Source organism: Canis lupus, chromosome 14, assembly GCF_003254725.2.
Source record: "Canis lupus dingo isolate Sandy chromosome 14, ASM325472v2, whole genome shotgun sequence".
Lineage (NCBI taxonomy): Eukaryota > Metazoa > Chordata > Mammalia > Carnivora > Canidae > Canis > Canis lupus.
The window spans coordinates 47,885,861-47,902,954 of record NC_064256.1 but is presented as its reverse complement, the minus strand read 5'-3'; the positions used below and the strand labels follow the sequence as shown (position 1 = coordinate 47,902,954).

The 17,094-nt window shown below is 41.4% G+C and overlaps 1 protein-coding gene across 2 annotated transcripts in view; it reads left to right on the top strand.

Moving 5' to 3' along the window:
* Window positions 1-17,094, top strand: part of AOAH (acyloxyacyl hydrolase) — a 158,052-nt gene that overhangs the window by 43,280 nt on the left and 97,678 nt on the right. For both annotated transcript variants that reach the window (XM_025464638.3, XM_025464639.3), the window contains exon 6: window positions 15,371-15,430. In XM_025464638.3, the coding sequence (XP_025320423.3) occupies window positions 15,371-15,430 (60 nt within the window). The remainder of the gene's footprint in view (window positions 1-15,370; window positions 15,431-17,094) is intronic.

Below are 17,094 nucleotides of genomic sequence, written 5' to 3'. Positions count from 1 at the left end.
CCTCCCCCTCCTCCTCCTCCAATCCCCATCCTTAGCCCCCATCCCTTCAGGTGCCCCAGAGAGGAGAAGCAGTTGGCGCAAACATGGACAGCTTCCCTCTTTTCTGCCTCCAAGTATTCTTTAATAGCAACAACCAATACTTACTGAGGACTCACTTTTCCATGGCCCTGTGCTTAGCCTTCACCATAGCTAGGTTCTTGTCTCACAGAGTCAAGGAATGAATCTTGTGGACAAAGGAGAGTGAGTAAAGCGGTTGAAGTTTATTAAGAAAGGGGACAGAAGCCTGGGTGGCTCAGTGGTTGAGTGTCTGCCTTGAGCTCAGGTCATGATCCCGGCGTCCTAGAATCGAGTCCCGCATCAGGCTCCTCACAGGGAGCCTGCTTCTCCCTCTACCTATGTCTCTGGCTTTTTCTTTGTGTCTCTCATGAATAAATAAATAAAATCTTTAAGAAAAAAAAAGAAGAAAGAAAAGAAAGACAAGAAAGAAAGAAAGAAAGAAAGAAAGAAAGAAAGAAAGAAAGAAAGGAAGGAAAGAAGAAAGAAAGAAAGAAAGAAAGAAAGAAAGAAAGAAAGAAAGAAAGAAAGAAAGAAAGAAAGAAAGAAAGAAAGAAAGAAAGAAAGAAAGAAAGAAAGAGCTCTCAAAAGAAAGAAAGAACTCTCAAAAGTGAAAGGGGTCCTGTCAGGGTTGCCAATGTGGGCCTCCACTGACAGTCTTTTATTTAGAACTGACCAGGAAGCTTGTGGCCTTATCATTCTTGTGATGTCTTGGTGTGAGTAAGGACTGGTGATAACATCTTTAATGGCTTCTTTTTTGGGGTCTGGCTATTCTGTGTTGGTCACAGATGACTGTGATTAAAAAAAAAAAAAAAAAGACATCCTCTCCACCCACACCTAGGGCAGGGTGGTCTGGCCTGTTCACTTAACTCTGGTTTCCTTATAACTCAGCATTTTGGGGATCTCTGTGAGCCTGAACCTATAGCCCCCTACCATCTATCCCTGTCCCTTACTCAGTCCTGTTCTTGAATGTCATCTAAGTGGAATCCTGCAATATGGTCTTCTTTTGCCCATGAGGTTCATTGTGTTTTGAGGGCATGATGGTATCACTGTGTGAACGATTCCCACAATCACCCTTTGATGTCACTCCTGCTCTAGCATCCTAGTGAGTCCAACCAAATTCTGCTCTTGCCTGCCTTCCAAAGAATTTTCCACACCAAGGCCAGAAAGGCCTTTCTGTACAGTGAATTTGATCTTGTCACTCCGCCTCAGTGCCTTGATGTGCAAAGCAGTTTCTCCCTCATCCTTCAACTTGGTGGACTTCCCATCCTTCAGATCTCAGTTCATATATTGTTTTGTTTCTTCAGGGAGTCCATCCCTGACTCATTCTACCTACCCATCGTGTTGAAGTTCTTGTAGGCCCCTCCATGGAACCTGCACTGTTTTAAATGATATAGCCTGGGCGGTTGCCTGTTTATCCATCTCTCCAAGTAGGACTATAAGCTCCAGGAGGACAGACTCTGCCTTGGTCACCATTGTACAGCCAATGCCTAGGATGGCGCCTCACACCTAACAAAGAAGTATTTGTTGAATGAATAAACAGAGTGCCACTAGCTTCTCATTTGCATCACTGATGGAAATTCTGATTTCCCTTACTTCGTTAGACACATTAATTTTTCCAGTGCCTATCTCTGATCGTATTATTCCCCCCTGCTTATGATCTCTATGCTGCCTACCCAGTAAGGTATACATTTTCACTTAGCATTTCAAGATTCTCAAAAAGCCTTCCTGGATTTCTGCTGTTATTGTTGTGTACCCCCTGCTGCAGCCAAAATGGAGTGACTGTCTCTTTCGTGAGCTCACCTTAACCTTCCCACCTCTGTACCCTTGTTTCCAATCATCCCTTCCACCGAGGATACTCTCCCGATACCAGGCCCATCCTTCGAGCTCATGCCTCCATCAATTTCCCTGTCAAATAATTCCTAATCCTCTCCACAAAATATTAACTGCTCTCCACCATCGTCGTAAATACCTTTTGAAGTACTACAGTGTGCCAGTGTTGTTCTAAATGTTTTATGTACATTCATCACTCAATCTTCCAAAGTAGGTATTGTTGTTGTCTGCATGTCATAGATGAGGAAAGTAAGGCTCAGAGATATCAAAATATTAAGTTTACATAGATTTTTCATATTAAGATATAAGCTTATCAAGGCAGCAGGTCTGCATCTTGCCCATCTTTGTTGCCTCCATTGTGCTGGGCACATGTTTGGTGTCTGGATAATATACCAGCACTGCACTTGACATGTGTGATCCTATTTAACGGAGCTCCTAGGGGGTAGGGGTTATTTTACAGGTGAGGAAATTGAGACTAGGAGAAAGAGATTACAAAGCTAATGAGTGGCGATGAAAGCATTGAGCCCCAGGTCTGTTTGTCTTTAAAGCCCAAGTTCTTCCCCACTGCTACTCCTGGGATATAGTTACTTTTAATTGAACCACTGTTCCTAGGCGAGTAATTCCTCACAAGCAGGACTCTGCACCCTCAATGTCCTGCTTTGCATGCATTTCTGATTCTGGTAAAATACAAATAATGTGACTCGAGCCATTGTCCCTGTGAAATGCATGCTGCAGGGTGGAGGAAAGAAGAGAGTCCTTCTGCTCTAGGGAGCTGGTGGGCAGAACTCGGCAGTGTAGAGCAATGGGGTCTGACTTTTGTAGGAACAAACGTAAAAGTGGAACCACATTTAGGGACCTTAGTAAACTGCCTATTCATCAACCACAGTGCAGTTGACATTCCAAGTCCACTTTTTGCCAATCCTTTAGCTATGGCTCGTGTCCTTATCTACTGTGTGCTGAAAATAACAAACATCATCCATGATTAACTGAAGCAAGAAACAAGCTAGCGTTCAGCTGGCACCAGGAGGGTTGCAGGGAGGGGGGCAGAAAGGAGCACAAGACAGGATAGGAAAGGAACAGAAAGAAGAAAATTGCAGGCTGCATTGTAAAGACCACCCAGATGGTTTTATGTTACCTACTTTGAGGGGATTATTTATACCCCTCCTATTCTCATTTGCATACAAAACAAGGCATTGCCTGCTGCTGGAATGTGTGTGTGTGTGTGTTTGCTCCTGTGTGCACATGTGCATAAGCAGGACTCTGACACTGAAAATTGAATGTGGTTCAATTCATGTGTACCTTGTCACGCTTGAATCGTATCTTTATTAGATCAGTATTAGAGTGCACCCATCGGGCCAGGAGGGGAGCCTCCTCGGCTTTATGCTGCTCCCCCAGGCACACCCTATAACTTGGAACAGACGCCCTTCCTAACCACCCCTGAGCTGCAGGGACATGCTACATTCACAAACATCTCAGAGGCATACTCAAGACCTACTTCACACCACTTTGATCCACATTAAAAGAGAATTATATTCAGAGTGTGTGCTCTAGTGGAGATAGAGTCTCCTTATTTCCCCTGGGGCCATCAACCCATTTAAAGCACTGTGAGGCAGTGGGAGGGGGAGTCAAGAATGAATTTGCTTTAAGATTCCATTCTACCAGTTTTGCTTATTCAATGTAAACAACACAGGTAGGAGAAGGGGCCTCCAGCAAAGAAAGAGAGGAAGCCAGATGTGAGCGCTATATGGGAAAGGAAACATAGATAAACATATTTATTTATCACTGGTGAGAGATAGTGGAAGGGAGACTGGAAATGTAGACAAGGGGCAGATTGAAAGGGCTTCTAGTGCTATACTAAAGAATTATTCAAATACTGGAGTAAAAATTCAGCATATTTTGGAATTTACTTCACATATTTTAAGTACTTGAAATCAATAAAACAGAGTATTTAATACATCTCCAATACAAAAATTCATAAACAGAAGTAAAATGCAAATATACTGAAATATACATCCAACATATCCTAATGTAAAAATAAAATATTGCTTCAAATAAGCACTACATAAAATAAAGTGTAATTGGGGTTACACATAAAATGAAATTATGATCTTTTTGTAAGTCATCTCAGTCTATCATGAGTCATCCTCGAGCTATGAAAAACTTAGTAGCCATTTCTCATTTGTCTTCATCTTATCTTCTACAAGATTCTAGTACAGGCACCATATTAATACGAATTTTAAAATTTATTTTAGAAAAATAATAAACTGCTGTGAGGGGACCCATTGCCTTAGGAAAGCAACCAGACTTTGAAATGGCTTTTCCCAAGTGAGTCTGATTGCTGCAGGAACCAGTTCGCCAAGGCTGAGTGTGTGGGAGTGTATGCATACACTGGGAACTTAGGCTTCCTGGGGACCCAAATTACCCCAAAGCTGACATAAAAGGGTTTGAGAAGGATTAAGTTTGCACAGTTTTTATGAGAAAATGTCACATGACAAATTCTTGTTGTTCAACTGAGAGATAAATAAGCTGATCTCAGGAACTTTCATTTTTTAAAACACATTAAGTATAAAATATAATATCTAGCATCTCTTTTAATTGAAAATCTCAGGTAGTAAGGTTTAGAAAAAATTACAAATGGACAGGAAATTGAACATTTTCTAAGATTCATGAATCACTATATTTCATTCTGTACAATCAACTGGGCCCTTCTGTGCATAACGAGTTGCTGAGCTCTGCACACAGTGATTTCAGATGGCTGAGGTAATCTTCCCCAAACTTTTTAGATCACTTCCATTTTGCCCAAAACAGTGTGTGTGTGTGTGTGTGTGTGTGTGTGTGTGTGTGTGTGTTTGGGTAAATTTCTCTACTCCAACTCTGTTTAACAAGACCCAAAACTCCAAAGTCTGGCTTTGTCCTCTCAACATTTATGTAACTCTGACTTGCCTTTTTTTGTGTGGCGTGTGCGCAAAAATAAAAATGAATTAGCACTTTCATTTTAACAGAATCTGCGTCAAACACAGAAGAAAAATTACTTCCTCTGTCATCATCACTACATCATCACTACATCACTACATCGCTACTGCTATAGACAATTCTAGCAAAATAGTAGCTCAAAATTAAACTATACAGAAATAGTTTAAGCTTCTCTTCTCTTTCGTTGTCTGGTCAACCTCTCCAGCTTGTATTTGCTCTTCCCCTGTCCTCCACCCTAACTTTGTAGAGGATGTGAGTGCCTTCTCACACATTTGAGTTTAGGGAAAAACAAATGAAATAATAAAGAACAATTTTTGTTATCATCAGAGTTTCAGGATAAGGAAATTTCCTTCTTGAGTGATGGCTGATCTTCAACTGTGACTTGGCAAACAATTAGAAAATCAAATGTTACTTTTGAAGGGAACATACATTCAAGGAAGAGTAACCTACAACTTTAGAGCAATTTTTTGTGTACTACTTCAATGCCCTGGAAGAGGTAATAAAGTTTTCCAAACTACATCACTTAATAAACCCGTATTTGTACCTAGAAGACAACCGTATCATTGATAGCTGGGACCAGAAATGGTACTAGAGTCAAAAGTGTCTTGGATGAAACTGATAGGCTTTTAAAGAATAAACGGTCATTTTTTTATTCTTGTAATAGACCTTTACTAAGCTTCTATTGTGTGACAGGCACACATTAGGGCTGAATGATAAAAGGCAACAGCAAACACAATTTGAGTGTTATACACGTACCAAAAGTTGGCTAGGTACTTGTCATTCAGCTTCTAAAGCCTTTCTTCCACACAATGGCAAGCTTATTCTGTTATCCTAATTTTACATATGAGAAATCAAAATTCAAGCAAATTGCTGATCGTGGAGTTATTTATTTGACAATGTTTGTAAAGTTCCCATTTAAGCTTCTCAGGAAATTTTGAACAGTGAGATAAATGACAGGGGAATGTAGACTTCTAGATGTGGAAAATTCAGCTGAAAAGGGAACAAAATATACTGCCTAAAAATAAACCCAAGTGTATTGGAGATTCTTGTTTTTGATAAAAATAGCATTTCAAATCAGTGGTACAACACTGGCTTATTCAATAAATGGATGGAACAAAGGACTAGCCATTTGGAAATAAAATTTAAGCTAAATGTTTATCTATTTCTTATAGCAAAATAAATCCCAAGTGAATTAAAGGTTGAATCATTAAATATGGAGCCATAAAAGAAGAAAAATCTGAGCAATTTTATTTGTAATTTGTGATACAGAAGTCACAGGGAAATATGAATATATTTGACTAATAAAAAATCTGCTGTACACAAAGTCAAAAAATAGTAAACAGGGAGAACGTTTTTGTAATATGCCACACAAAGAATTATTTTTCCACAATTCAAAGAGCTTTTATAAAATCAAAAAGAAAAAAAAAAAGTGAGCAAAGGCCACAAACAATTAGTTTGCAGAAAAAGAAGATGAAAGGACCAAAAATGTAGGGGAAATACCGATCTTCTTCTCATAACTAAAGAGTGAAAATTAAATGAGATTCCAACTATCTCTTATGTATTTTGCCTCCACGAAACTCTTTGAAGATCATTAGACAAGAAATTATCACAGAAACAGAAAGGCTTTAAATATCAGAGACCACTAAATTAAATTGCTCCCTGGAGACTTGAAGGCTTAGAACTCTAACAGACTGAAGAAAATATTAAACCCTGTGCTTGGATATATAGTCTACTGTTCAATCCTTTCTCTGGGCGTTTTGAGTTATCTTGACAGAGATTCCATCCTGTATTTTGGTGTAAGTCCATATTTGGAATCTTGGAGAATTTATCTCCTTAGACTTGTTTAAAGACTAACTTAGAGGTCATTAATCTCATAGGGATCTTAAAAATCTTCAAAATACAGCAGTAATAATGCAAATTTAAGTTACCCTTTCTGCTGAGTAGAAGAAATCAAATGACTCCAAGAAAGGTACTTCTATAGTATTCAAGATTTGAAAATGTTTCTTGCCTACTTTAGAGTAGTTTTAAAAAATAACTATTTCTTTCTTGATAATATGCTTCTTTCTTCCCTTAGCTCAAGAAAAGCTAATGACTCTAGTGAATTCAAATACTTCTAAAAGATACTTCAGATTTTGAAGTTTTAATGAGTGGTCTCCCAGTATCTCCTCTTGGCCTTCATCTCCACCTAATTAGTCACCCACATCAGAACTCAGCTGAGAAGGCATTTCGTCTCAGAAGCTTTTCCTGATGCCCCAACTAACCAGATCCTCCAGAATTCCTTGCCTTTCATCACACCTCCTCCTCCTAGAATGTGTTAAAAGTATAATTAACAATTGTACAATAAGCTAAATAATTGTACAAGCAATTGCTTATTGCTCCTTCTGTTAAGGTATAAACTCTAGATAACCTGTTTTATCCCCCAAACATATGCTATTCCATGTGATTTTCCCCAGAGCCCAGCACAATTCACTGCACTTATTAATCAATCAACAAAGTATTTTGTTGAACATTGTGGTATATGGAATAATAACACACCCCAAAAAAGGGTCCACATCCTAATCTCCAGAACCTCTGAATATTAACTTACATGGCAAAAGGGACTTCACAGGTGTGATTAAATTAAAGATCTATTGATGGGGAAACTATCTTGGATCATCTGGATAAGCCTGATGTAATCAAAATGATTCTTATAAGAGAGAGGCAAGAGGCTCAGAATGCGAGAAGATAGGGCAACAGAGATAGAGTGATGAGGCCATCAGCCAAGGAGTGGGTGCAGCCACATGATACCGAAGAGGCAAGAAACAGATTCTCCCTAGAAACTACAACTGTTAGCCCAGCTGACACCTGGCTTTAGCCTCCTGGGATTCATTTCAGACTTCCAACGACCTTCAGAACTATGACATAATAAATTTGTGTTGTTTGAAGCTACCATGTATATGGTAATTTGTTACAGCCACGATAGGAAACTAACACAAATTAATTGTGAAACATTGGACATGCCTGATCTAGCAACCTGAATGCCACAGAATAATAGATAATAATGACAACAACAACAAACAAAATATTGTTGCAAAACAATTGCCCCAAAACAACCCAATGACTAAACCACACTCACTATCTAACTCTGTTATTTGCCAAAAATCACGTGTTTAAAGAGTAGAACAACATCCTGTAATGAGAATAGCCCACAGAGTCTAGCATTAGAGAACTTCTGCACATGGGCAGACTGTAGGGAAGAAACAATCGAAATGTAACAAAAGTGTTGGTTGCGAAGCCTTGGACAATTCCAGCACAGGCTCTTGGACTTCTCATCTTTAAAGCAGGATTAAGAATCGTGCATTCTTCCCCCGCCGTTGGTATAAAGTGGAGAGATACAGCATAGACAGTAACTGGTATAGACCTGGAAGCATCGAAGAATCTCTATATGTGTGTGGTTAACGGTGGTAGAGGTGATAGGTGGTAAGATCAGTGAATAACACTGTCAGGAAAAAAAGAGTAAAATGAGAATAGTGCTGTTTAAAACAGTGCTTTTTAAAAAGGTGTTGTCTAGGGAAAACGATATGAATAGTATGATTAAATATATTAATGATGCTAATAGCTCTACAGTGCAGAATTAGCCCAGGAGAAGGAAGAAGAAAATTTAGCTAATGGTAAAATATGTAGGAAGAAGAAATATTCAGTGATAAAGGGGAATGCGCTTAAAGATAGTGGCTTTTCTCTTTTATATTTCTCCCTCCCTTCCTTCCTTCTTGTTCTGGGAAGAAGAAAGTGAGATGAACTGACTTCATTTTCTCCACACAGCTAAGAATCATAAATGTCCTTTAGAGCTGGGCATCAGTCGGAACACGAAAATCAAACTGGGCTTTGCTACCCCTTATCCTACTTATTGGCAAATCACCGCAGTAGGATACAGTGAAACGCAGATACAATAATAGATGAGCAGATCCCACCCAAAGGCCAGACACGCCAGTATTTGATAAAACCTTACAAGCAGAGGAGCTTCCCGCCTTTGTCTTTCTACTTAGTAGAAGTCACCTAAAAGCACGTTCCCCTGTTTCCCTTGGTTCTTGTAGTCTGCCTTACACTGGAGTTATTGACTGGAGGTCAAGTCCTTGGAGAGAGCCTCTCTCAAATCTTGCTCCATTTGTGAATCAACTTGTACCACTAAATTTGGGGGTGTGGGGAAATCTATCCTAATAAACTTCTAGAAAAGATCCAAGTAGATCAGTGACCCTCCTCCCCCCCTCCAACTCCCCCCCACCAAGTACGTGCTTGCTCTTGGACAATAAAAAACACGTGTCTAAAATCATCATTTCACTTCCCAGGGGCTTTCTCCTTTGTGGGTACCTGTCACTGCTGTCAGGAGTGTGAAGTGCACAAAAGGCACTTTCTGTAATTTTTAAATCTACCTGCTGCTATAATTGATAGTAGAGAACGCAATCGCTAAAAATTGTTCACCGTAGAAACCCATGCCTAAAAATACTATTTCTCTTTACTTCCTTCACTCTTGAGTGTACCAGGATTTAATTATTTAACATCATAAAACCTGAGAAGGCCCAATTAATGACTGTGTCTTGTCCAATTTATTAATCCGGCTAAAATGTCAGGAGAAGTTATATTGAGTTCTGGAGCGTTCCCTATACACTATATTCTTTACATGTTTCCTGATCATAGACAATATGGTACACTATTGCTTTGGCTGAAAAATTTGAATGTTTGGGAAATGCTTTTCTAAATAATGCCTCTTAGCACAAAGTGGCTGAAAGCCTTGAATATGCTAATGTGTGTTATGGCTGTCTCAGAGGAGCATTTAGTTCACAGATTTCCCAGATTTTTTTCAACTTAAAAAAACAACAATTTTCTTTTCAAGCACGCCTATTAACATCTCCCAGAGAGGGATTAAAAGCATGGGTTTGGGACCTGAAGGGTCTGAACTGAATCTGGACTGTGCCACTGATTGGCTCTGTGACTTTGGATTTTATACACTCTAAGACTTAGTTTACCTCATCTATAAATAGGAACAACAGTAATTATTACTTAACACTTGCTACATTGCATTCTAATTACATTTCATTTTTTTAAGATTTTATTTATTTATGAGAAACAGAGGGAGAGAGACGGAGACATAGGCAGAGGGAGAAGCAGGCTCCCTGCAGGGAGCCCGATGTGGGACTCGATCCCAGGACCCCAGGACCCCAGGATCACGACCTGAGCCAAAGGCAGATGCTCAACCAATGAGCCACCCAGGTGCCCCTCTAATTACATTTTATTGCCAATCCTCTCTCCTAGGTTATAAAACCCTTGATGAGAAGGATTATGTCTCATTCACTATTACATCCCTAATATATCATTTGTCACACAGCATAGACAATGAGTGTTTGTGAAATGAATGAATAGAATAAATGATTTTTTTTTTAAATTTTAAAGATTTTATTTATTTATTCATGAGAGACACACAAAGAGAGGCAGAGACATAAGCAAAGAGAGAGAAGTAGGCTCCATGCAGGGAGCCCAATGTGGGACTTGATCCCAGAACTCTGGGATCACACCCTGGGCTGAAGGCAGGCGCTCAACCACTGAGCCACCCAGGTGTCCCAGAATGAATGATTGCACAAAGAAATGACTGACTGAATGGCTGTTTCTTTCTCTTTCATGATCAGTCATATGCTGGCTACTATGCTTGTACATGCATTTCCACACAGGTACGCAGATTGTGGGCATACAGAGGGCACAACCCTCTCTCCCCTGACCATGTGATCCTTTGCATTAAAGCATCCACACTCCATGTGAAACCCCCTTGCCATTCCCCTAAGCCCTGGTGAAATCTTAGAAGTCGCATTTTCTTGCTTGTGTTAAAGTTTCAGGCTTACTTCCTTCATTCTTGGAAAACAGTGTAGTCATGGTGGAAAAGGTGTTGGAGTCTAGAGACTTGAGTACCACCAGCTGTGCTTGCAGAGTGGCCCTGCTTACATTACGTGACCTCTCTGCTTTCCACTTGGGATGGTTTTCAAGAGCATTGAAATATAGCACACATTTTTGTAGGCTGGAGTTGTAATGATTGCAATTATTCCCGCTGTGTGTTGGTGATGTAACAACTCAAAATCATCAATTGCTGTTAACACTAATGTCATGCTTACTATATGCAAGGCAACTATTCCAAATGCTATCTTGTTCAATACACACACACACACACACACACACACACACACACACACACTATTATCTTCCCCATTTTGCAGATGAGGAGAGTGAGGCTCAGAGTGCTTAAGTAACTTGTGCAAGGTCCTACAACTAGTAAATGGCAAAGCTAGGATCCAAACCCACAAGCACTCTGGAGTCCAAACTTACTTTAAATAGAAGATAATTACAGAGACCATGACCTAGCGATCAATACATTTAAATACCTTCCACTGAAGGTCACCAAACCTCTCCTCTTATCCAAAGACTTTGGGCTGGCTCTGGTTTGGATGAACACATAAATCATTCTAGACAAAAGTATTCCACGAACTACCATGGATGTATGTTACTATGTGCTCTGATGATCAAGCAAAGGGTTGCCCTCTCCACCTCTTGTAGCCTGCTAGGACAACATGCCATATCGTCCTTGGAATCTTCCAAGTTCTTTTTTTTTTTTTCTTCCAAGTTCTTGATTAAAGAAATCCAGTATACATATCCTTGGTTTTTCAGACTCTAAGCTCCCATGCTGAGGGCTTATCTCTCTGTAAGCCTATGTGGGGGTCTCCTCGGCATTCCACTCATGAGAATGTTAAAGAGACCCTCGAAGGGGATTTGAAGCTGAAATAAGGACACACCATCACCAGAGGGAGAAAGTAATGAGAAACTGGGAAGAGCTGACCATGACAAATTGCAGGATCAAATGAGCAGGATTGTTGTTGATGGAGAATCTGCTTATGCCTCAGACGATTGCTCCAGCTGAGTCATAAACACCAGTTATGGCTTCCAACCAGAAAAGTTTCACATCCAGCTCACCAATGATTCCCAAACTCTCTCTCCAACCCCTGATTACAGTTGTGCCCTCCATTCTAAAGCTTTAATTTTTCGGAAGATGCAAAAGCGGTCCTCGTACTTTAGAAGTGCTGCCTTAAGCACCAGATTAACCAAAGGCGAGAGGTTACCGAGGAGAGAGAGCAGTTTTCTTCATTTGCACATCGCTAACAATTTGCCTATTTGCCTGTCATCGTGACAAGCAAAAATTAGCTTTTCCAAGTATCTTTGAATCCTTACATCCATTTTCTTCTGGGGACAAAAGATCAGGCCTGATATCTAGATTCTCTTTTTTAGGTTGGCATTTATGCACTTGAACTGTGGGAGAAAGTGGTGCTCTGGTCAAGCCAGGTCCTGACGAACCTGCCCTCAGCTTTCCAGGGGGGACCACAGAAGCATCATCACGCATGTCATTAAGGGAGGGGGTCAGAAGGCATTTGGTGCAGCCCTTGCCACTGGGCTTTTTGTTGGTTTTGCTTGCTTGTCTTTATCCCTCACTACACATTGATCGCTTCAGAGAACCGAGCTGGATGGAACTCCAACTAGTTCCCTCAAGAGGATCCAAGTGGCCTGTCCTACAAAGACGCTGCCAAGGCCTCTCTCTGCCCCTCTTCTACTTGCTGTGCTCATTCCTAGTGTGTCTCCTGGAGGGCCCGGAAGTTCTGGGAGGGCAGGAAAGTCTCTTCACACAGATCTCTGGGGTTCTCACTGCATCCCTATGCTGTGAACATGTTTTTGTTTCTTCAGTAAGAAACAGGGCAACATATATTATGTTCTTTTTAAAAAGCATGTACTGGGACACCTGGGTGGCTCAGCGGTTGAGCATCTGCCTTCAGTCCAGGGTATGATCCTGGAGACCCAGGACTGAGTTCCACATCGGGCTCCCTGCATGGAGCCTGCTTCTCCCTCTGCCTGTGTCTCTGCCTCTCTCTGTATCTCTAAGGAATAAATAAATACGATCTTAAAAAAAAATAAAAAATAAAAAGCATGTATTGCTGAATTTGTGCTCGTTATGGAACATTTAGGAAACACAAGAAAGAATCAAAAGGAAAAAGATGTCACCCATAATTATTGTGGCATATTTCTTTGCAGGATTTTTCTTCTTGTGTGCTTAATATCTGGTAGCCTGTTTTTAGTTAACATAACATCATAAATGTTTTCTTTCACTATTTATTCCCATATCTGTTGAGTGCCTAGTAAGGACTGTATTAGGCCCTTCAGGTACTTGAGCTGAGCTTTAGAATGAAAGAGTATTTCCAAGTACAGAGGCAGGGGACAGGTAACTAAGGCAGAGGAACACCAATACCATGTTGCGCTGTTATGAAGAATGAGTTTAGGACTAATGAGAGCAGCCAAGAATGGCACTATAACAGAAATTTGCACCTACATCTAGTTTCTTAGAATGAGCCTGCCAGAGATGCTTACTTACCAGAGAGTTTCCAGGATTTGTCAGAATTCCCAGAAAAAGCCAAAATTGTATTCATGCTTCTATGGTTTTTTTTTTTTATTCAAGATTTTATTTAATTATTTCTGAGAGACAGAAATAATTAAATTTATTTAATTATTTAAATAATTAAATAGACAGAGAGAAGCAGAGACACAGGCAGAGGGAGAAGCAGGCTTAGGCAGGGAGCCCGATGTGGGACTTGATGCTAGGATCCCAGGATCACACCCTGAGCTGAAGGCAGACGCTCAGCCACTGAGCCACCCAGGAGTCCCTTCATCTATGTTTTTGAAGTAAAGATTATATGGAACTATTTGGGGCCTATTGGCAACCGATCAGAATGGACACTGGATGTGCTGTTGGAGCCCAGTCTACAGGTGCCCATGGGGCTGTACCATAACTTTGGCTCCTTTTGTGGGCTGATCATAAGGAAGTCTGGGAGTCCCAAGGAGAGACTGTATGCCCAGGCCTCTGGTAGGAACACTCAAGGGCTCAAGGACATGATTGTTCACCAACTGGCACATTAGTGTTTCAATGTTTTAAGAAACACACACTGTATGTACAAGCACATCCTGGCGGCCAGACTGACCTGGAGAGCAGCTTCTCCTCTCAAGTTGCTGACATGCACTTTTCAATGTCAGCGGTCCTGCCGCCTCTGACACAAGAGCCATGGTTTGCCATCCTTTGAATCTGAGCTGGAGGAGTGTGATTTGGGGCAGAAGGCAGAGAGAGGATCTCAGACCCAGCCCGTAGAGGGCAAGATGTGGCTGGCTTGGCTACCCTCCTTCCTCAAACACCTGCTGGAAAATCTTCTCCGTCCCAAGCTTACACTGAGGGATCACCTCTCCACCCATGTTCACTCCACATGGCTGAGGTCCTCAGAATAGCATAGAGCTCCATAACGGAGGAAGGCATCCCCCAGGAGTGAAGAATACACAAAGTCAAGCAGGGACACGAGTCCTGAACGTCCACTAGCAACAATGGCCACATCTCCCAGGAGGACTCTCCTGCTGACAGCCAGCTCCAATGTCCCATTCCAGGACACATTCTTTCTGCGTAAATGCAGGCACAATATTCTCAGGTTCCTGGAGTGAGAACCACAGCACTCTCCCATAATCACAGCTTCCCTACCAATTTAAGTGAGGGGAAATCTGGGCCTGAAACACAGAAATTTTCCAACCACCTCATCAGTTATTGAGCTGGGGATTATCGGGGCAGCCTTGGCCTAGGACTTTATATGAATGATGTCCTGTTATCCTCACAGCACCCTTATGACATAGACATCATCCCTATGTTACTAATGTATTACAGAAAGCAGCATGAGGAAGAATGTGGCAGGGTTGGGACACATGGGGAGGACAAAAGCACTGGGAAGCAGTGCTGAGAGCAAATATTCAACACTCCCACCTCCTCCCCCAGGGTTACTTTTTCCCAAACTGCCCACAAGTAAACAAACATGAAAATATGGAAACCTGTAACAATAGTCATTGGTAAGAATCCTCTGACTCTTTATACTGACGATGTAACTAAGAAGATGCACCTGGATGCTCTAGAAAGGTTGAATAGAGGTGTCGAACCAGAAGAGCTGGTGACTGGGAGATGGAGCATTACCTTTGTGGGAGCAGTCACCACTCGGGTAAACGGTTGGCCACCTCTTGCCATGGGGCTTCCACACACAAGGACAGGTACCTAGAGGGAGCAGCGTGGCATAGCAGGCAGGAAGGTAAGTGTTGGGACTGTCTCTGCCAGACACTGGCTCTGTGATCTTTAGCCAGTTTCTTAGCTTTTCTGCGTATAAAAAGGTCATACCTCTCAGCACTGTTGTGAAATTAAATAAGATCATGTTTGCAAAGTACTTAGCCTGGCATCTGGCACAGAGTGAATCCCTTAATAAAGAATTATTAGCATGAAATTGCCTTCCTGCAAATTATTTTATCACAAATTCATGGAATAATTTCCTTCCTGCAAACTTATGGACTTTAAAAAAAAATCCTAACTTCAGAAAAGACATAGAAAGAGATGAGACACAAGCTGTAATGTTGTCTGACTTTATTTTTATAGGAGGCATGGAAACCTACCCTAGAGAAGGCGAGACAGATCGTGAAGAAATCCCCAAGTCTGGTAAGCAACTGATGAGAAGGATACCAGTGTTCTGCCTGATGCATTCATCTTTCCCTTCCCCTGCTTTCACGCCCCTAAGGCCAGAGGCTACTCCAAGATCCAGGCCCACAACACACCACAGCTGCAGTGAAGTTAAGTAGGGAGATGAGCCCCTCCTTCCTTTGTCTCCTCCCTCTCTCAACAGCCGTGTTTCTCAAACTGGGCACTACTGACACTTGGGGCAAGTTACTCCGTGGTTGTGGCCATTACCCTGTGCATTGTAGGGTGCATAGCAGCATCCCTGTCCTCTACCCACTAGACACCAGCAGCCATGTCACCATTCCCCAGTCATAACAACCAAAATGTCTCCTGATGTTGCCAAATGTCCTCTGGCATTCACAGTTGAGGATTTCTACTCTCCAGTAGACCACGTTGGAGAAGGCTCTATCCTTCTGTCCCTCCACTTTCTGAACATGTGACCTCAAGCTGAGCCTCAGTTGTCCTGTCAGCAGGATAGAGACAGTGGTAGTGTTCCTTTGTCAAAGCATGGGTGTGAGGACCAAGAGAATTGATGTGTGTCAAGGGTTGGTATCACGCTTGGAATTATCCAGCACTCAATCAATACCACGTTTCATTCCAATCATTTATCATGGAGTCAAGTAATTGACATAGGCCCTTGGGTGCAAATGAGTCCCAACTGAAAAGGAAGCAGAAAAGTAAACCTTCAAAGAACCAAGTCTCCCTCGAGGCTCAAGATCCCGGCAGTAAGGCAGCGTTCATCAGAGATGAGAGGGCATGGCCCTTGTCCTTGGCTCCTCTCCCATCACCCTGCTCATCCTTCACCCTGACGCAGTACATTTAAGGTAGTATTGATTTGGCAGAACAGAAATAAGGAGGAGGAAAAGGCCCTCGTGGCTTAGCTTGCCAGATTTAGCAAATAAAAATAGAGGATACCAGTTAAATTTGAATTTCAGATAAACAACGAGTAAATTTTTAGTGTATGTTCAGTGCAATATTTGACCTGGCAACCTTGCTCATGGGGGCCATATGGGTTTGGATGTACAAAGCCGGGATGTGGTAAATGGTAATATCCAGGCGTTTTTACGCAATCAATTAATCAATCACAATGTCTGTGTTGCCAACATCGTTTAATCCAGTGAGTAATTAAGGACCAACAGTAGCAGTTTAGCTAATCTGCTTAAGCCATTGAACAAGAAACTGAAACACCATGTGAAACCCTTGACCACTTTCAGAACTCAAAACTAGAGAACAACACAATTCTTCTTTCCTTCTCAACGTGCATCCAAAAACTTATTCTCAGAGCACTGTTAACTTCACGGGCACCTACTACCTTGGCATTAACTCAAGAGCTAATTAGGATTTTACAATTTTTCATTTCTGTCATCAGATTTGCAAGCATAATTCATGGGGCATGGTTCCAATAATTCCTTGTGAGAAGCCAAAAAAAAAAAAAATCTACTGAACAACAATACAAAACTCCTCAAAAACCTCCTCCAATTTATATACTCACTAGATTAAAGCCATCAAGGAAAAAGTAATCATAAAGTGCAAGTAAATGTCTCTGAATTACTGCTTCGATGATATTGGCTGCAATGAATTCCACTGGGATAACTGATAGAACTGCAGACCTAGCCAGGATGCAGAAGGAAGCACACAGTAGGTTG